A 20974-nucleotide genomic window follows, 5' to 3' on the forward strand; every position below is an offset into this window, starting at 1 on the left:
GCAAAAACAAATGGCAGCAAGATGTTCTTTATGCTGAGCTCATTAGGTCTCCCTGCACTGAATCCAAGTCTAATGCATTACAGCTATGGTCTAAGTGTCCTTTTAAATGCTTGGAGAATTTTTGGAAAACTACAGAGAAACACAGGCTTAATCAAATAATAAAATGTTCTCTTGCTTTGTCATTGTTTATGTTGCTATTATGGATAAACCCTGGTTATTTTTGAATTAAACGAGTATTGGCCTGATGCAAGGTTATTCTTTCCTTACCTGTATGTTGACTCCCTATAGACACTTGTATGACCTTTAACATAACAATAAGAATTTTTTTAAGCAATATAACGGGAAATGATTTCAACTATGCCTGCTTTGTGCATACTTGTATAGCCTTCAAAGTCAGAAAGGAAAAAAGAAGTTTAAAAACAAAAAAAAGAAATCACACAGAATATTCAAGTATAAAACCTTATCTACAACGAGCTAAACAATAAAAATTCCTCAGTTTGAGAGATGGTGTAAGCACACCGACATACAAATTTGCTAATGGCCGATTTCAAGAATGGCAGAACGTACAATACCCTCCAAAGGCACAGCAAGAGTCTGCGGGCAGAGCAGAAGCAGCACTTGTGCAAAAAGACAAAGATGAAAAAAGGCTCCTTTGTTAAAAGAATTATGGGGATAGATCAAGGGAGAGCTGGAAAGGCAATGGGGCTTGTAATCTGCTCCAGAGCAGGGCCAAAAACATGGCGGAAAGGGCATTTATCCTCCTTCAGTTCATATCATATATAGGAGGGTTAAGCCACTGAAAGGAGATATTATATACAGATAAAGCAGTCCATCACAGAAGTAAAACCGTCATTTCAGGTTTTGTGTTAAAGACAGACTGCAGCAAGGTTTCACTTTCTGCTACAAAAATGCAGAATAACTGCAGGGATTTACCATCCAAAAAAATGTATAACTGCCATAAAAAAAAACAAAAAACAATTTTAAGGATTTGTGAGGCGACTGCTCATCAGATCTGAACTGGGATTCAAAAAAAGGCGCTGACATTTTAAGTACACACAACCCCCACCAACCCAATAAAAAGTGATCTGACAGCAGCCCCTCTGGCATTTGCCACAATCCACAGATTGCCGGTCCGGACCTGCTGTTCATTTCAGCAATGATACACCGCAACAGAGCAATATGGTTGTGATAAAGGCTTATGGTACTTTGGGAATGCAGTCAGATACAGTACAGATCTGCCCCACATATCTTCCAAAGGCCTGCTTGGGTGGGAACACATTCATTGGCCTGTATGGCACATTTGACTGCCTTATGAGGTGTTTCCTTCTTATCCCTATTAAGAAAAAGAAGCTAAACATATTGTTAAGTAAACATAACTAGCATTTGGTGAAGATATTGAAACAACCTACACAGTTTCAACATGTTAAAGGGGGATAGATGAACCCATGGAAAAAGGTATCATTATGAAAAGTCTGTACACCCTAGTAACTCCTCCCAAACAAAGAAGCAAACAAAAGTATGCAATGGGCAATTCCTTTAGTCAGAGGTACTAAGGGAAAAGAAAAGTCTTAGGTCATTGACATCATTTTGGAGATGTTGGGATTACAGTTGCCTTCTGAGCTGTTGAGGTTGAAAAAGCTTGAACTCCGATGCCAGGCTGGTATGCTGTGAGATTCTGGGGTGAGACAACCGGAGCTTGGGCAGACCATTGTACTGGATAGCCACTACTACTCACTCCAGTGAATTGGCAGGTTGGTGGCACGGAGTATGCTGGCATTGCTCCAGCAGTAAAGTTGGTGAGCACAAGAGACTGAGAGACAGCAGCAGGCAAAGAGCCATGAATCTGAGACAGTGGAGGGATCCATGCGGATGAATAGCCGGATGTGGCTGTTGTACTCTAAATGGGAAGCAAAATGGAAAAAGGTTGTTGGTAGACTAGAAATGAAACACAGTAACTTAAGATGGACATAGACGCAAACATAGACGCAAAGATCTGATTGTTCAAATCATCGGACTTCCCCATCTCCCGACCTGCCGCTAACCTTCAGTTTAAATAAAGTAGTAAAAGAACAGATCAGCCGATGTTCTGCCCCTGACAGCAATCGTACGAAAGTTTATGCCGACAAAAGCTGGTGACAGTCTGGGGACAGGCAATACATGCAGAGATATTATTGGCAGCCGACAGAAATTATCTAACCTCTCCGATCGGCTCAACGACCAATCGGCATGGCACGAAAAATGTCGGGACCCTCGACACACGGTCCGAAAGTCATATGAATCGAGGATTCGTACGATCGGATCTTTGCGTCTATGGCCAGTTTAAGGAAAATTATTATATTAATCAGTCATGAAAAATTAAATCAGCAGAACCCAATATAAAAAGAAGATTTACTGAAACGCGGTCAATATTCTGGGACCAAATTGATTCTACCTTCGAACCACGTATTCTGGGCTTGTTACGGTTATAATTTTTTTATAGTCGTTAATCTGATGTGTCCATAAAATGTCGTTTTCATTCCTTGTTGTAGGATTGTAAAACAGTTAAGAATCTTGCAAAAAAAATTCCCTGAGTTAGGTTGTTGGTTTTGGTTTAATTTACTCAATCTAGTAATTTTTTTAGGTGGCATCGCCGATTAAAAAGTAGATTGTATATCAGTTGTATAGGTGTGCCTCATTGAATAGCTTTGATCTTTGGTTTGAAATCTTGCATTTTTAATATGAAAAACAAAAAAAACATTTAAACATAAGAACAAATCAGCCATCGTTATTCTTTGTAAAACGACAAAGCTGCTTGTCTCCCCTGCATCTGTGATACAGCTGTAGTCACCATTATCTCAGTATGTTATTCTAGGAATGCGATACTTGTTAGATCATCGACCAGCACCAACCCCACTATTTGTTAGGGGCCTGAACAAGGGATGCAGTAGTGGTGAACCTCTAGTTGCCTTTGAACTGCAAGTACGCGCCTTCCATAATAAAGGCCCCGGAGGAGCAGATAAAATCCATGCATTAGCATCCCCATCAAGAATTTCTATTTTACTAGATGGTTTTTGCTTTAAGGCAAACTAGAAATATTATTTGTTATTCCCTGCTGTGTGGGTGAAGTTTTGAATCCCACCCAAGGGAGGCATGTGACATGGTATCAGTCCTGCATGTTATTTCTGAGAATACTAATCTTCCATCTGTTCAACAGTAGATTTATCTAAAAGCCACTCTCTAAAAGTGGCCACCTGTGTTTTTCTCATGTATCTACAAAAGAAACTATTGGCAGCATTCCGGAGTTATTATCCGACAGATTTCAGTGTAATATGCACTGTGATCTACAATCACCCTAATAATCTCAAAATAGCCTGTACCCCAAATGTTGGTCCACTAGTGAGGACAACACTCTAGATATGTATCCAGATTAAAGGGGTTGTTCACCTTTAAATTAACTTTTAGTATGATGTAGAGAGTGATATTCGCAAACAATTTGCAATTGTTCTACATTTTTTATTATTTGTGGTTTTTAAGTTATTTGCTTTTATTCAGCAGCTCTCCTGTTTGCAATTTCAAGCAGTCTGTTTGCTAGGGTCCAAATTATCCTAGCAACCATGCATTCATTTGAATGAGAGACTGGAATATGAATAGGAGAGGGGCTGAATAGTAAGATGAGTAATAAAAAGTAACAATACATATGTAGCCTTACAGAGCATTTGTTTTTAGTTAGGGTCAGTGACCCTTCTTTTGAAAGCTGGAAAGAGTCACAAGAAGAAGGCAAACAATTCAAAATCTATAAATAATGCAGACCAATTGAAAAGTTGCATATGCTGATCTGTTAGAAATGCTAATATTATTGCACAGGTCAGCATTTGGGCTAAGAGGTCTCCTCAGCTAACGATATTACATAGGTCAGCATTTGGGGTTAGAGGTCTCTTTAGATCTTGACTATAAAAGAAAGCTTCCACTTTGGGTTAGAAACTTCACCTCGAATCCCAAGTGGGTGCCAGGAATTTGGATAATCTCTTTATCGGGAACAAAACAAGGTCATGCACCAAAGGTCTTGGGGCTCCCTGATGTTTGTTGAATTGATGTAAACGATTTACATGAAGCGAACGATGCACCGAATCCAGGATTCAGCTCGGGATTCTGCCTTTTTCAGCAGTATTCGGATTTAAATCCTTCTTCCAGGCTGAACCGAATCCTAATTTGCATATGCAAATTAGAGACGGGATAGGAAATCACCACTTTTTGTCACGAAACAAGAAAGTAAAAAAGGGTTTCCCCTTCCCACCCATAATTTGCATATATAAATTAGGATTCAGTTCAGTATTCGGCCGAACCTTTTCGAGAAGGATTCGGTGTTCGGCTGAATCCAAAATAGTGGATTTATTGCATCCCTACATTAAGCTAAGTAATTCTATTTATTTCTACTATAAATGTGAAGGGCTACACACAGAAACAGCTGGCTATGAAGCTTTGTACTCTCTGGTTTCATAAAAATATAATTTCCCTCTAAATTATAATTAAAAACACATTTTAAGGGATCACTGAGGTTTACCTTGGGTTAGCCTCTACTGATTTTTAAAATGCTCTGCCGTACAGTCTCATTATTTGCTAAATCCTTCTCACCTCATAGGTCCGACCCCAGTTATCAGACTCTAGGCGACTCTGAGTCTGTTTGATCTGATTCAGACTGGGTTTCAATACAGCGTTTTCCTTTGCCCAGTCATCTACCAGCTTATGAAAGTCATCTGTGAACATGCTCTTCTTCTCTGACAAGGACTGTTGGCAAGCATCAGAATTGCTTTCGCTGCCCTGGTGGTCTGAGCAGGAAAAGAATAAAAGCAGTCAACACATGGTCTTATCTTGTTATGCTAACAGTAACCATAGATATAACATTGCTGAGGGTAAAAAGTTTTCTGTTTGTCTTTATAAACATGCGACACATTTGTACCTGGGCAGTAACCCATAGCAACCAATAACCGATTATCTTTTCTGAATCGGGTGCAGGTAAACTAATGAAAGCAAACATTTGAATGGTTGGCATTGGCTACTGGGTAGGTAAAGCCTTGTCCAGTGTTTATAAATGACCCTCATATATTGTAAACAAGCTACAGTTAGGCCCATGAATCTTTGGACAGATTTTTGGTTCTGTACATTACCACAATGAATTTTAAACGAAACAACTCAGATGCAGTTGAACTGCAGACTTTCAGCTTTAATCCAGTGGGTTGTACAAAAAGATTGCATAAAAATGTGAGAAACTAAACACAATCACTTCATTTCAGGGGCTCAAAGGTAATTGGACAAATAAAAAAACTGAAAATAAAATGTTCATTTCTAATACTTAGTTGAAAACCCTTTGCTGGCAATGACAGCCTGAAGTTTTGAACTCATGGACATCACCAGATTCTGGGTTTCCTCCTTTTTAATGCTCTGCAAGGCCTTTCAGTTGCTTTTTATCTGTGGGCCTTTCTGTCCGAAGTTTAGTCTTCAACAAGTGAAATGCAGCTCAATTGGGTTCAGATCAGGTGACTGACTTGGCCATTGAAGAATATTCCACTTCTTTGCTTTAATAAACTCCTGGGTTGCTTTGGCTGTATGTTTTGGGTCATTATGAAACACCTCCCAATCAATGTGACTGCATTTAGCTGGATTTGAGCAGACAGTGTCTCTGAACAGCTCAGAATTCATTTGGCTGCTCCTGTCCTGTGTCACATGATGGATAAACACTAGTGTCCCAGTGCCACTGGCAGCCATGCACGCCCCAGCCATCACACTGCCTCCCAAATGTTTTATACTTCATGTGCTTTTTTTTCGGATTATGAGCTGTTCCACACCTTCTACATACTTTTTTCTTGCCATCATTCTGGTAGATGTTGATCTTTATTTCGTCTGTCCAAAGAATGTTCTTCCAGAACTGTGCTGGCTTTTTTAGATTTTTTTTTAATCCAAGTCCAATCTAGCCTTTCTATTCTTGATGCTTATGAGTGGCTTGCACCTTGCAGTGCACCCTCTGTATTTACTTTCATGCAGTCTTTTCTTTATGGTAGACTTGGATATGGATACTGTACCTATTGGAGAGTGTTGTTCACTTGTTTGGCTGTTGTGAAGGGGTTTCTCTTCTCCATGGAAATGATTCTGCGATCATCCACCGTGGACGTACAGGTCTTTTTGCGTTGCTGAGTTCACCAGTGATTTCTTTCTCTGGATATACCAAACTGTAATACTACTATTGTAGCAATTTCTCGATTGGGTTTTTTTTTCTGTTTTTGCAGCTTAAGGATGGCTTGTTTCACCTGCATGGAGTGGATCTGCTTCTCTGAGCCTGCTTTAGTGAACCCTGCCGAACTGCTAGCTGATTCAATGGAAGGCAAAAAAACCTATATGCAGTCTCTCCAACTTGTGATATAAAATTCCTTTCTGAATCCGAAGGTGGAAATTGGACCAGTCCCTCTGTCTACTTTGTAGGAAGGGTTAATTTCAGGGACTTCGTATTTTCTCACTTTCTAAAAAGGCATCCGAAACTCTCTTGATGCTATGAACATTTTTCTGCCTGTACAACAGCCTAAGGGACAGAATTCCACAACTTTTGCAGGTCTCATTGTAAAAATTTCTGCACCTTTTTTCTAATTTGAACGGATGCCCATGCATCTGCTGGAAGGACATACTGCTGAAAAAAGGTGACCATACACAAACAATGGACTGAGTCGGTAGCTTATAAGACCATCTTTGGGGTCCTCTTACAGGCCTACCCGACCAATATCTGCCCAAAAATTGGTTAGAGGACAATTGAGCAGGTTTGAAGTTCCTGTCAGGCAGAACGATTAGATTAACTCAGAACTTTCTTTGCCTTTACAAGCTTAGTAGCTCTTCTTTTGACTTTCTCTGTTTCATTAATATGCTTTGAAGGATTGGAATACTCTAGATGGAGTCTTAACAGTGCTTTGTTAAGAGTAAGATAAAACCACTCCTTCCTTAAATGGGTTGTTCACCTTTGAGTTAGCTTGAAGTATGATGTAGAGGGTGATATTCTGAGACGGTTTGCTATTGGTTTTCACTTTTTGTTATTTCATACCTCCCAACATTTTGGAAGTAAAAAGAGGGACAAAAAATTTTTCCGCATGTAGTGCGGCAAATTTTTTTAACCACACCCATTTTTGTGGCCAAACCCCCTAATTACCGTGTAAGTTTTACAAAATTTGGCAGGTTATGAAAGTTTGAAAATATTTCTCCTTATCTAAACTGTGTTTTTTGTGTCTCAAAATTGTTACAAAGTATCTTATTTGCACCTGTTAGCTGTTCTGTGCTCTCTGCTAAAAGCCAATTAAGTAAGAAACGGTTTCCTTTTCTGGTTGTTCATTGCAGAGAAAACAGGGACTTTCCAGTACAAATGAGGGACTGCGGGTTGAGCTGTCAAAAGAGGGACTGTCCCTCCGAAAAAGGGACAGTTGGGAGGTATGTTATTTGTGGTTTCTGAGTTATTTAGCTTTTTATTCAGCAGCTCTGCAGTTTGCAATTACAGCAATCTGGTTGCTAGAGTCCAATTTTTCCTAGCAACCATGCAATGATTGAATAAGAGACTCGAATATAAATGGGAGAGGGCTTGAAAGATGAGGAATAAGAAGTAGCAATAACAACACATATGTAGCCTTACAGAGCATTTGTTTTTTGATGGGGGTCAGTGACCCCCCCCCCCCATTTGAAAGCTGGAAAGAGTCAGAAGAAGACAGCAAATAATTAAAAAACTATATATATATATAAAAAAAAAATAATGAAGATCAACTGAAAAGTTGCTTAGAACAACTAAACATACTAAAAGTTAACTTAAAGGTGAACCACCCCTTTAAGTCTATACCCCTTTCAATACTGGACAATACTTTGCTGGCACTTCCAGCTGTTGATTATATTAATTATTATTATTATTATTATTAATTATTATAATATCTATGTGTGGTTATCTAAATTATGGAAAACTTCGGGACCCAAGCATTCTGGATAGTAGATCCCCTACCTGCATTGCTTTCCTATACTGGGTACATCTTCCATAAGCTAGCAGCAGCATTATCTGCTAACACCACTAGATGCTGCTAGCAGAGAGCTAATAGATATTGTCCTCCAAAGGGAAAACTACCATTCTAGTGTTTAAAGGACAAACTAAACTTCAGCTGGGAATAAGGCTAGAAAAGCTATGCCTTATGGCTTCTACAAACAAGTAAAAACATCAAACTTGTATAATTTAGATAAATTACAAATTAAGGCCCTATTTACTGCCTAACAATTTATTTTGAGGCATCATCATCAGTTTATATAGTAGTAGTAGTAAGGCATTTTTTTGGGGGGGGGGGGAGTAAAGCAATTATATACAAATAAGCATACATGCCTGTATCCCGTGTTCTCCCTCAAATGGGGCACACCTCCCACCGCTGCAGGAACCTCTGCGTACTGGTCTCCAGTCCGAAGTTTAAAAAGTCAAAGCTTTATTTCAGGCTATAATAAAAACCATGAACAGGAGTTGTACTTTCCTTACTATGACATGTGTAATCACCTGACGCATTTCATGCCTCGTTTTCGCACTTCATCAGCCTGAAATAAAGCTTTGACTTTTTAAACTACGGCTTAAGAGTCCTGCAGCGGGTCAGGTGCCCGCGGGTTACCCACAAAAACCTGCGGAAGTTTCGGGAGTGGGAATAGACGCAGGTCGGCGGTTATTCGGGTTTGTGGGTCGCGGGTCTTCTCAATAGCAACTTTTACTCCTTTTCTTCTAATTCCACCTACTTCCAATGATGTCACTTCTGGTTTACAATGACAGAACTTCCTGTTTTTTTCCGATCACTCCAACTTCAAATGATATAATTTCCGGTTTACAATGACAGCACTTTCTGTTTCTTGATTGCCAGCGGGTCGTGGATCAGGTTGTGAACAAGGTACTTGCAGGTCGGGTTGCGGGTCCAAGCGGGTAAGTATGCGGGTCGGGTTCGGATTTAACAAATTGGTTCCGCGCAGGACTCTACTACGGCTGGCAAGACAACCTCCCTAATTATTTTTCTTGAAAAGGTACTGTTTTTTTCAGCTATACAGGGTTTATTGACAGCTGCCGACACTTGCTGTTTCTGATAGAAGGTGGCTGGTTCACACCACTAAAGGCTTCAGTGCAGTTCCAACCCAGTAATTGCCTCTTCTTTACTTTGAAGCAGAGCAGTGATTATTTTACATTAGGGATAATAATATGCTTGTGTACTTGAGATCCTCTTAAAGCAACTTTTTACAGTGGGAGATTTACATTTCAAGTATATAAAAGCATACATTTTACCCGGCAACCAACTGTTCTATACTAAAAATAGAATTTTTTTTGTTTTTCAAATCATCAGACGGGATTATGCTGCTAATCAGGATGACTCACCTGAAAGCCCATTGTCCATGTGAGTTAGGGACTGGGGTCTGCTGCGCATTTTACTCTTTAGTGACCTGGGGCGACGAGGGGATAACGGCTGGGAAAAGGTATCTGAAGACTGTGCTTTGCTTTCCCTTAAAGACTTCAAGCGTGCATACAGCTCTTCCAGTTCACCGTTTTGCTGGGCTTGAAGAGTCACCACCTCCTGAATGTGCCTTTAGATGAAAAAAAAAAATACAAAAAGACCTATCAGGATAATTTTGATTAGGGATATCCACACAGGCCGGTGGGAGCGGTTCGGGAAAAGCCCGACTTGCACATCACTACAGACTGTCCATTTTAGGCAAACAATTCTAATTTTTTTTAAATGATTTCCTTTTTCTCTCTAGTAAGACAGCACCTTGTTCTTGATCCTAACAAAGCTGTGTGAATCCATATTAGTGGCAAAAAATATTACTGTGTTTATTTAATGCTTAAATTAAGTTTAGCACATTTAAAGGGGAACTTTCGCAAAAATGAAAATTTAATATAAGCTTCATCATGCTAAAATAAGACATTTTATAAATATAATCAAGTTATTCTTTACTCTCCCTCTCTCCACATGTGTCTCCCTTCATGCAGGAGTTGGGTGTCCAAATTTAAATATATCTTATTGGGTGGGACTCCTTTTACACCTCGAAGATGTATTAGAGCTCACTCTATTAAAATCACTAGACATCATGTCTCTCTACATGCAGAATTTGTGCAAAAGGCAGTTATTTTGTTAGATTTTGATTGTAGTGGAATCAGTTATTTGAGTGAGCTCTAATACATCTGCTTGGAAAGAAAGCCCCCCATAAGATATATTGGATGTAACTGTCCATGATTATCTGACACCCAACTGCTGCATGAAGACAGAATGAAGAGAAACAGATGCTGAGAGAGGGAGAGTGAATATAAACGTCATTATTTCACAAACAGTACAGAAATTTTAATTGATTAGAATTAGATAGTTTCTTATTCCAGCGTGATTACGTTTATTATTACATTTTCATTGATCCCTATAACTGTAATACTGTTCAAGCTTTTTGAAACTGCATTTATATTATCTTAATGGTACGAGGCAGCAGTACATTTTATTCACGGTGACAAAGTAAGCTTTGATGGCTTTGCCGATCTATAACCAAGGGAGGTTATATATTCACTGACAGAAATATAAAGTGCTTTGCCAGCACATCATGTAAATACTGCAGAGCTTTCCATTACAGAACAACACTGCAAACATTCCTTATGCAGCTCGAGTACTCAATAGATAAAGCGTATGCATTTTCTCCATAATACTTCTCTTATCATTAATATCTGTGCAATAAAAAAAATTCTTTGTTCTTGGTGTTTCTGTTCTCTCTCTAACACTAAGGGTCAGGGCACACGCTCAGATTCGGGGAGATTAGTCGCCCGGCGACAAATCTCTTCTTCGGGGTGACTAATCTCCCCGAACTGCCTCCCACGGCTACAATGTAAATCGTAGATGGCTTAATTTTCTGAAGTTTCCTAGTGAGGCAACTTCGGGCGACTTCGAAAATTGAAGCACTCCGAGTGCCATCCCGCCGACGATTTACACTCTAGCTGGCGGGAGGCAGTTTGGGGAGATTAGTCGCCCCGAAGAAGAGGATATTTGTCGCCGGGCGACTAATCTCCCCGGATCGGAGCGTGTGCCCTGACCCTAAAAGGTAAGTAACACCAAGCAAAAACAAAAGGGCTTCACAAGCAGTATCAGCCTGCTTTTAAACAATCTGCACAATTAAATCCAGAAGCTTTATCTCAACAAGAAGATCCTTAGTAGCAGAAAAGATGGCAGTGAAGGAATGTAGGGCCCAGCTTACATAGCATATAACCAATATCCTATTGAATGTATAATGGATTTAGTATGATTGGCAGGCTTAACAAAGAAAATATACACACATGTATGGGGCCTGTTATACAGAATGCTCAGGCCCTGTGGCTTTCCGGATAACAGATCTTTCCATAATTTGGATCTTCATACCTTGAGTCTACTAGAAAATCATGTAAACTTAAATAAACCCAAAAGGCTGGTTTTGCTTCCAGTAAGGATTCATTATATCTTAGTTGGGATCAAGTACAAGCTACTGTTTTATTATTAAAGAGAAAAAGGGAAATCATTTTTAAGAATTTGGATTATTTGGATAAAATGGAGTCTATCGGAGGTGGGCTTTCCGTAATTTGGAGCTTTCTGGATAACGGATCCCATATATATATATATATATATATATATATATATATATATATATATATATATATATATATATATATATATATATATATAACACAACCTATACCTACTCGATAACACAGCATACGCCTCTCACTCCTCATTATCATAATCATTATTATTAACGTTTCTTGTTTGGGACTGTCATGCCACATGTGTTGTCAGGACAAGCTGCACAGAAAATATCAAAGACAAAACGTGGAACAATAGGGCTGGCACTACAGGAACAAAATGGTTAATATTTAGGGATGCACCGAATCCACTATTTAAGATTCGACCAAACCCAAGAATCGTTCACGAAAGATTCGGCCGAATACCTAACCGGATCCTAATTTACACATGCAAATTAGGTGTGGGAAGGTGAAAACATTTTTACTTCCTTGTTTTGTGACAAAAAGTTACACGATTTCCCTCCCCGTCCATAATTTGCGTATGCAAATTAGGATTTGGTTCTGCCAAATCAGAATCCTGCTAAAAGAAGGCAGAATCCTGGCCGAATCCTGGATTCGGTGCATCCCTAATTAATATTAGACCAAAACTAATCTTTAGTGTCTCTCTACATGCAGAATTTGTGCAAAAGGCAGTTATTTTGTTAAGATTATATTTGTACTGGAATCAGTTATTTGAGTGAGCTTTTATTCGTCTGCTAGGAAAGGAAGCCCCCCCCCCCTATAAGATATTTTGAATATAACTATCATTGATTATCTGACACCAACTGCTGCATGAAGATAGAATGAAGAGATACAAATGAAGAGAGGGATAGTAAGGATAAAATTTTTAATTGATTGTATTTAGAAAGTTTCTTATTTCAGTATGATGAAGCTTATTTTTGCGATTGTTCCCCTTTAATTAGGCATCTGGTTGCTAGGTTAAGGGAGCCTAGAAACAAAGCATTGTTAAAAAGTGTATAGGAGAGGATCTGAATGCAATGATGAGTAATAAATATCAAACATCTAGATTAAAAACAAGTTTTAACCTTCAGCAATATGCTAGTGAAAAAACAAAAAAATAAACAGTATAAATTGCTAACTTTTCTCGCAGCTTCTGAAGTTCCACTTTCAAATCTTCATCTTCTAACTCGGACTCATCATCACTGCTCATGGGGGAAGATGGAGAGTATAAGAAGGAATTCTGCTTCTGCTTATACATTTTCTCCCCCTGGGGTTGCTGTGCCGCATCTTTATCTCTCCCTTTGAAATCCAGGGGCCTGCCTGGAGTAGCAGATAGTTCAGAATCACTGCTTGGCTGTTTCTTACAGCCGCTCGGCTTCTTCATATCTTTCATGCACACGGCTGAACTTGACTGAGCACTGCTGCCGTTGGCTGAGGTTTCATCCAGTTCTCTATCAGGTGTGAGGGAGGAAGAGTCAGTCTCACATGCAGTGCTGGCAGATTGCTGAGTGTCTTCAGCTTTTGCATTAGCAGATTCAGTCTCTTGTAAAAGTGGATTATCTGGGTAACAGCATTGTGATGGAGCAGCAGCTGATTCACTTGCAGCAGGCTGCTCTTGTTGTGGAACAGAAACAACCTGAAATAAAACAGACCCATGTAAGGTCTTGATCTGCTAGCGCAGCTAATGGTTTCTATATGCTAAGATAACTTTTAGTATGACGTAAAGAGTGATATTCGGAGACAATTTGCATTTCGTGCTCATTTTTTTATTATTTGTGGTTTTTGAGTTAAGGTGGCCATACATGGAGAGATCCGCTCGTTTGGCGATGTCGCCAAACGAGCGGATCTCCCTCCGATATGCCCACTTTGAGGTGGGCAATATCGGGCTGATCCGATCGTGGGCCCTAGGGCCCAACGATCGGATCCTAACGGTGCCTAACGGGCGGTCGGATCGTGGGACCGCATCAACGAACAGATGCGGCCGCGATCCGACGGGATTTTTAGTCCCTTCCGATCGAGATCTGCCGACTCGGTCTGTCGGCAGTTTTTATCGGCCCGTGTATGGCCACCTTTATTTAGCTTTTTATTCAGCAGTTTGCATTTTAAGCAATCTGGTTGCTGGGGCCCGAATTACCCGAGCAACCATGCATCAAAAAAAAGACACTGGAATATAAATAGGAGAGGGTCTGAATAGAAAGATCAGTAATTAAAAATTAGCCATCGCTTTACAGAGCATTTGCTTTTTAGAAAGGGTCAGCGACGCCCATTTGAAAGCTGCAAAGAGTCAGAAGAAAAAGGCAAATAATTATAAACCTATATAAAATAAATAATGGAGACCAATTGCTTAGAAGTGGACATTCTATAACATATTAAAAGTTACCTTAAAGTTGAACCACCCCTTTAAAGGACAAGGATAGTTAAACTAAAGAAGTAGCTAGAAATGTTGTACATGATGTTTTGTGCTCCTGTACCAGCCCAAGGCAACCACAGCCCTTTAGCAGTAAAGATCTGCGTCTCCAAAGATGCCCCAGTAGCTCCCCATCTTCTTTTCTGCTGATTCACTGCACATGCTCTGTGCTGCTGTCACTTAATGATCTTAGGGACCCACTCACAATATACAGTACACATAGAATAGAAATGTCACAATATAAGGCTGATTAGTAATTAATACAGATAATTACTACATGGCAGCACAGAAACCATTGCAATTAGCATCAGAATTTAATAATCAGCCCTGTAGCATCAGCTTATATTACAGCCAGGGAAGCTCATTTTCTGCTGGATAATTAGTGACGAGCCCTAAGCTTAGCTTCTCAACAGCTGCTCAGAGCCCACTGAGCATGTGAGTGTCACAGACACTTTCCAAGATGGTGACCCCCTGTGACAAGTTTGAAGTCCTGGATCATTGCTGCTATTGACAAGCTCAAACTTTAGGCTCGTGCAATAAGTTCACTATATAAAACATGACATTTTTAGCCATATTCATTTACGGTTTAGTTCTCCTTTGATATTCACCTGGAAACGGCCACGTTTGAAGGCACCGGTTATAGATGGCGACCCTTCTGACAAGGCACATTCAGCAAACGCTTCAACGACCCTCTGCGTGGCATCAGATATGTCCAGTCTCGCTCCCTCCTCTTCAACTAAAAAGACAGAAGCTCCCGCTGGTGAGTACATTTAGTAAGTAGGAGTAAAGCTGCTATAACAATAGAAACATTCCTGAAAACCTGCCACAAACAGGGAGGTGAAAAGAGCAGGACATAATAGTGCGTGCGGGCTCCAGCTAAAATACACAATGCCATGCTTGGGCTTAAACCAGCCGGACACATGAAAGACAAGAAGCAATGATAGCCCGAGGGCTCTGACAAACAACACACAGCTAGACAAAACACAAAAAGACAATAGTGAGGAGCAAGAGACGTGAGGGAATATTTCTGAGGATGAATAAATGAAATAAAGATAACTCACTAAAATAAATATATACGTACGGAAATAACCAAAAGGGATGTGTCCTATGGTACGGGCCTAACTGTAAGTAACACTACCTTGCCGGACTCTTGACCTCTTGAATAAGCTGTTGGAATGCCGCAATCTGCATGCCCAGCTTTTTAATTTGCGAGCCCACGGTTTCTTGCTAATGGGATTTTTGAGACTAGGACAAGTAAAGCTTAGGCCAAAATATCCACCTCCTGATTGCAGATGCGTGGCTCCAGTACCCATAGAGCGCTTGGGACAAGTATGGGAGGAACTTCCAGGTACCCAGGCATCTTCGGAACTCTCCTGAAAAAGTAGTGACACAGGGAGGGGGGAGGGAAGAAGATATAAAACACTGAATATAAATACTAGGTATGCATATTATAGCAGTAATATTTCTCAAAAGAGCAGATTTTTTTAAATTTAATTTTGAAATCTGACATATGGCTAGATATGTTGTCAGTTTCCCAGGTGCCCCAGTCACGTGACTTCTGCTCTAATAAACTTCAGTCACTCTTTACTGCTGTAGGGCAAGTTGGAGTGATTTCCCCCCCCCCCCGAGCCGCCTAACAACAGAAAAATGGGAAGGTAAACAGATAACAGCTCCCTAACACAAGAAAACAGCTGCCTGGTAGATCTAAGAACAGCACTCAATAGTAAAATCCAGGTCCCACTGTGACACATTCAGTTACATTGAGTAGGAGAAACGACAGCCTGCCAGAAAGCAATTCCATCCTTAAGTGCTGGCTCTTTCTGAAAGCACATGACCAGCCTGAGATGGCTGCCTACACACCTATATTACAACTAGGGATGCACCAAATCCAGGATTCGGTTCGGGATTTGGCCAGGATTCGGCCTTTTTCAGCAGAATTCGGACGAATCCTTCTGCCCGCCGAACCAAATCTGAATTTGCATATGCAAATTATGGGTGGGAGGGAAATCACTTGACTTTGTCACAAAACAAGGAAGTTAAAAATGTTTTCCCCTTCCCATCCCTAATTTTTATATGCAAATTAGGATTCGGAATTCGGTATACGGCCGAATCTTTCACGAAGGATTCGGGGGTTCGCCGATTCCAAAATAGTGGATTCTGTGCATCCCTAATTACAGCTAAAATAAATACACTTGCTGGTTCAGGAATTATATTTTATATTGTAGAGTGAATTATTTGCAGGTGGTGTGGGTAAATCCATTGTTGTAGTTAGTATGGGTATTCTGAATTAAGCTTTTCTAGGTTTTAAAGAGCCAACAATAGAGAAACCTTTTACTTACAGATGGGGTTAGTTCACCGGGAACTGTGAAGACTGCTCCAGGATCTCTTGACACAGGAGGGTCATTATCTTCCGCTTCCTCTGGAGTGGCCTGCACACCGGTGGTATTTGCGTCTAGGGCTTCAGGGACAGGGCAAGAGAGAGTATCCTCAGCAGATGATGATAAGGGAGATTCTGTACTCTGGGTCTCTTTTAGGCTGTCAGCATAAGAGCTGGCAGAGCTGTCCTGATATAACAAAGTTCTTAATTTTTCATCCAACGTTTTGATGTGATTATCTGCATAGTCTATTTTGGGTGGTCCTTCAGTGTCAGACTCTTGCACTGATGAAGAGTGCACTAAGGAAGCTTCTGAAATGGGAGTCTGAGACAACCCAGTTGTATCTACTGGCTGGAGAGGATCTGACATCGATAGGCCAAGTGACAAGACTGTAGTGCTTTGTTCAGTTAAGGGGCCAGTAGTGGTCTCAGTTGTGTAAACCAGGCTATTAGCTCCTTGGGCTTCCTGAGCAACAGACGAGGGTATGTCTGGCTGCTGGCTCTCTGCCAGTACAAGTATATTACCACCACAGTTCTTAGATTCTGACTGCATTTGCCCTGCTGTTGAGGCAGTACAATTCAATGGAGATGATAACATTTCACTTCCAACTGCCTCAAAAGCAGGGAGGGCCAAAGGCTCAGGCTCGGCTGGGAAACCCTGGCCATCTGTTGGCCGAAGAAGAACAGTCGGCGCTGTATGCTCAGATTTAAGAGAACAGCTGTCTGCTGAAGTATCCTTAGGGAGACTTTGGCTCTCTTGTTCATGATCTACTGTGAAAAACAAAATTATATCATTAGATAGCACTACTGAGTTTGTACTAAAAAAAAAAAAAAAATACAGGAAAGTTAAATGGTTCCTTATAAAACGGACCATAGTTTGTGAATGTGATAAAGGCTTAAAAGAATAGTAACATCAAACAATGAAAGTAATAAAATATAATGCAGCGTTGCCCTGCACTGCTAAACTGCTGTGTTTGCTTCAAAAACACTATTATTGTTTATATAAATAAGCTGCTGTGTAGCAATGGGGGCAGCCATTCAAAGGAGAAAAGGCTCAGGTTACACAGCCGATAAGCTCTGTTGAACATAATGGTGTTATCTGTTATCCACTATTTAACCTGTGCCATATAGACTTTTTTCATTTTCCCCCATTGCTACACAGCAGCTTGTTTATATTAACTATAGTTAAGCAGGGCGACACTACATAATATTTTCATTACTTTAATACACTCATTTTTTGGTATTACTGTTCCTTTAAACGGTAAGCTCCACTGGGACAGTCACTGATGTGAATAATGTATAGCAAAAGTGCTGTGGAATGTCAGCATTATTTAAAGGTGATCATAATAATCATCCGGTGAATTTTCCTTTTTCCGCGTCATTAAAAACAGGATTTTTGTACTCACCGTTTCTCTGTAGTCGAAAGAGGGACACAGGGAACGATAGAGCTTAACTCCATCGTGCCCTGTGTCCCCCTAAAAACGACAGAGAAAACAGGATTTTTGTTCTTACCATTAAATCTGTTTCTCTGTAGTCGAAAGGGGAACACAGGGCACGATGGGGTTAAGCTGCATAGTTCCCTGTGTCCCCCTAAAGTCAACAGAGAAATATTCTTATTCACTACGCATACAATTTTCCTACAATAGGAAATAATTATAGGTGCATACCTAGTTCTTAACCAGCTTTTGGGTTGCACACCTAATCCCCCCGCTTAATAGGATAGGAACCATTACTATAATACAAAATGCACCAAACTGTAACATGTTCACAGGCTGATTTTAATGGTATTTTTTCTGTGTTTCAGATATAAATGGTTGTTTCAGCAGCAAACCGCTCCACCATGAAAACTGGAGCATCGACTCACAGCAGCATCAGTGCCTTGCTTACAAATGAAAAACTTTTAGGTAAAGTCACAAATACAATTAGCAAGTATATAAACAATATTATACAAATAACAAAGACAATTTGTGAAAAGGGTTTATTCAGTTGTCTGTGGCATGGCTTAATTATTTAGGAAAGGTGTTTTGGAATCCCATTTACCATAAACAGAAAAAAACTTACGTTGGGTTTGATGAGGAACCTTGACCACTGCAGACTCTGAAACATACGAGGACTGAGATTCCCGGTTCTTTATGGTCTGATTAATGAAAAACCTCCAGCGCCCAACTGGGGAGGATTGTGGCACTGATTCACCTGTAAGGAGTGGGAAATCTTAGTGATGGACTATTGGCTACTCATTGCAGATAAATAAGCAGGAATGAACACTCTTGCTTGGATTTGGCCGTGTCAATTTCTGCCTGCAATTCTGTTCTGCAGGTTGATAGGAAGAGCAGGTTTCTGAATAAAATGACAGAAAACTCACCCCCTGTTTGTTGGGATGCTGGCACTCCCATCTGCGCATGATCTGAAGATCCAGTCTGGTTTAAGAAAAGAAAAACATTAATACAAAATACTAGAACAAGCACATGGTGTTTGCTGTAGACCTTTATCCCTTACCTGACTGTTAGACTCTGGCTGTACAGACTCCATTCTCTCCTCAGGAGGTATGCTGCGCAGTATATCCTGGGCCTGTGTAACTATATTCCCAAGCTCCTCGACAAACTTCTCTTTCTCCGCTTCCAGCACAAAGTCATCTTCCACCTACACACATAAAATTGTCAGCTTCAAAGGAAGTTAAATAGTTCACCAGCTCGGGGCACAATTAGCTAAACCAAAACCATTAAATTAAGCAAGTTCCTAATTCCTCATGCAATCTGTATACTGTTCATTTTTTTTTTCAAGTTTGTCACTCAACTTTAAAAGTTAAGTCTTGGTTGTCCAAACATTAACTTGTAACTATGCTACACCTCTCTTTGAATGCAATATTCATTGCTGGAGCATATTACCGACCACCAACTAAATCTGGGCCTGCAGCTATGTTGTAGCTTTGCCCAACATGTTTTCTTAATAAATAAGCCATATAATAAGTCAGACATAAGTTCTAGCTGAAGGAAGGACACATTTTTGTTCCAAGTTCTTAATCGACCACCCCTAATATTAATCATCCAATAACTGCCTTTTGAAAATCTAAACCTGTTCAAAGCCCTGAATTGGAGTGTTTTTTTCCAATTGCACTGCCATCTTTCAGCACCAAGTGTTGTAATTCTTGTAAATATTATCTAATTATACTGATATTAATGCAGACTGGTAGTTTGAGTTTGTGCTTCTGAGGAAGTGTCAAGTCACGAAACGCGTCAAGCGTGGGGTATCATTTATATTTGTTATATATGCTTTTAACCAGACTGAAATAAATGAAGATTTTACGAAACCAAGCTCCTGTGCTCCGTACAAATTTGCAGTGTGTTAGACTGGTAGTTTGAAGTCTAAAGCACAGGACTCATCCCGATATCCATAACAAGTTGGGGTTTTATTTTAACTGTTTAAGGATCTGTAACTTTGTCTCCCATAAAGGACTGCAGCAGCACTCTTCATAACTTGCCATATAATGGACAATATCTTCAGGAGCATCACCATCTGCATCGAATTTAAAAGTCACCATCTTATTGTTATGAGTTTCCAGCTGGCACTCAACCATGTTATCTCCAGAGGTTGACACCTGTGAATAATGAAACAAGTAAAACGAAATATGAAAAAAGATACGTATAAACTGGCAGAAAGATTAATATATATAGATGTGCACAGACCTGCATAACAGTAAGGATAAATCTGGCTATTTTTTCAGGCCGGGGACAGGAAGCTCGACGTTGTTTCATTTTATCTTGCTTGCCATTTCCAGCTGTGCTGTCCTGTGCAACTGAGCTGTCTTTGGTACACTCACCATGAACACTGCTGTTGAGGGGCAAAAAAAGGTAAGCTTCGTTATAAAGCAGAAATAAAATCATAAATATTAGTCCTTGAGGCCCAGATCAGGGTTCCCGTGGAAAAAAGATTAGAAATACAATGTGCTGTATCCTGTCCTTTTACCATCTCCCACTTCACTGATGGAGTAAAAATCGACTAATTTGGAGATCTAAGAAGTATCTCTATAGAGATCTGATGTATCTCAATACCCAGCTTTAGGTAGAATCAGATATAGGAGGGTTGATTAGGTTTCATTTGTGTGGTCTCATTAGTAAAAGAATAATCATTACCTTCACTGAAGTACTGCACTAAATATGATATTACCTACCTTTGAAGAGAATCTTGTTTCTGAAACACATGCTGGTCAGGTGCCCCTGCTTGGCATACAGACTGCAAACTCTGCAAAATCATGGAAAGTAATGATAACAACAGCAAAAAAAACCTCAAGTGATGTAAGATCTAAAAAAAAGACAACCTGTTTTTTTTAACTCTCTCCTTGTACTTCAGGCAAGTTTACTTTATATAGTAAATTTATCCACAGCCCTAACATTAGACGCTAATACATAGACATGCAAGATATCAATTATAAAATTAGCACTACTGTAGCACAGGTATGGGATCTGTTAACCAGAATGCTCAGAACCTGGTGCTTTCTAGATAACAGATCTTTCTGTAATACCTTAAATCTACTAGAAAATCACGTAAACAATAAATAAACCCAATAGGCTGGTTTTGCTTCCAATAAGGATCAATTATATCTTAGCTGGGATCAAGTACAAGCTACTGTTTTATTATTACAGAGAAAAAGGAAATCATG

The 20974-nt window shown here is 39.9% G+C and overlaps 1 protein-coding gene across 6 annotated transcripts in view; it reads right to left on the reverse strand.

Moving 5' to 3' along the window:
- Positions 1-223: 223 nt before the first annotated feature.
- The window catches only part of LOC108704796 (serine/threonine-protein kinase WNK3), a 69769-nt gene continuing 49018 nt past the window's right edge, over positions 224-20974 (reverse strand). For 5 of the 6 annotated variants that reach the window (XM_041573132.1, XM_041573134.1, XM_041573135.1 and 2 more), the window contains exons 11-23: positions 20486-20556; positions 20001-20145; positions 19796-19912; positions 18814-18957; positions 18680-18734; positions 18379-18510; positions 16283-17088; positions 15223-15316; positions 14552-14679; positions 12676-13172; positions 9386-9591; positions 4612-4805; positions 224-1897 (exon numbers count right to left, since the gene is read on the reverse strand). In XM_041573132.1, coding sequence (XP_041429066.1) covers positions 1583-1897; positions 4612-4805; positions 9386-9591; positions 12676-13172; positions 14552-14679; positions 15223-15316; positions 16283-17088; positions 18379-18510; positions 18680-18734; positions 18814-18957; positions 19796-19912; positions 20001-20145; positions 20486-20556 — 2904 coding nt within the window. In that variant the 3' untranslated portion in view covers positions 224-1582. The remainder of the gene's footprint in view (positions 1898-4611; positions 4806-9385; positions 9592-12675; positions 13173-14551; positions 14680-15222; positions 15317-16282; positions 17089-18378; positions 18511-18679; positions 18735-18813; positions 18958-19795; positions 19913-20000; positions 20146-20485; positions 20557-20974) is intronic. The other variant, XM_041573137.1, reaches the window with a different exon arrangement.

The sequence above is a fragment of the Xenopus laevis genome, chromosome 8L (genome assembly GCF_017654675.1).
Source record: "Xenopus laevis strain J_2021 chromosome 8L, Xenopus_laevis_v10.1, whole genome shotgun sequence".
NCBI classification, from domain to species: domain Eukaryota; kingdom Metazoa; phylum Chordata; class Amphibia; order Anura; family Pipidae; genus Xenopus; species Xenopus laevis.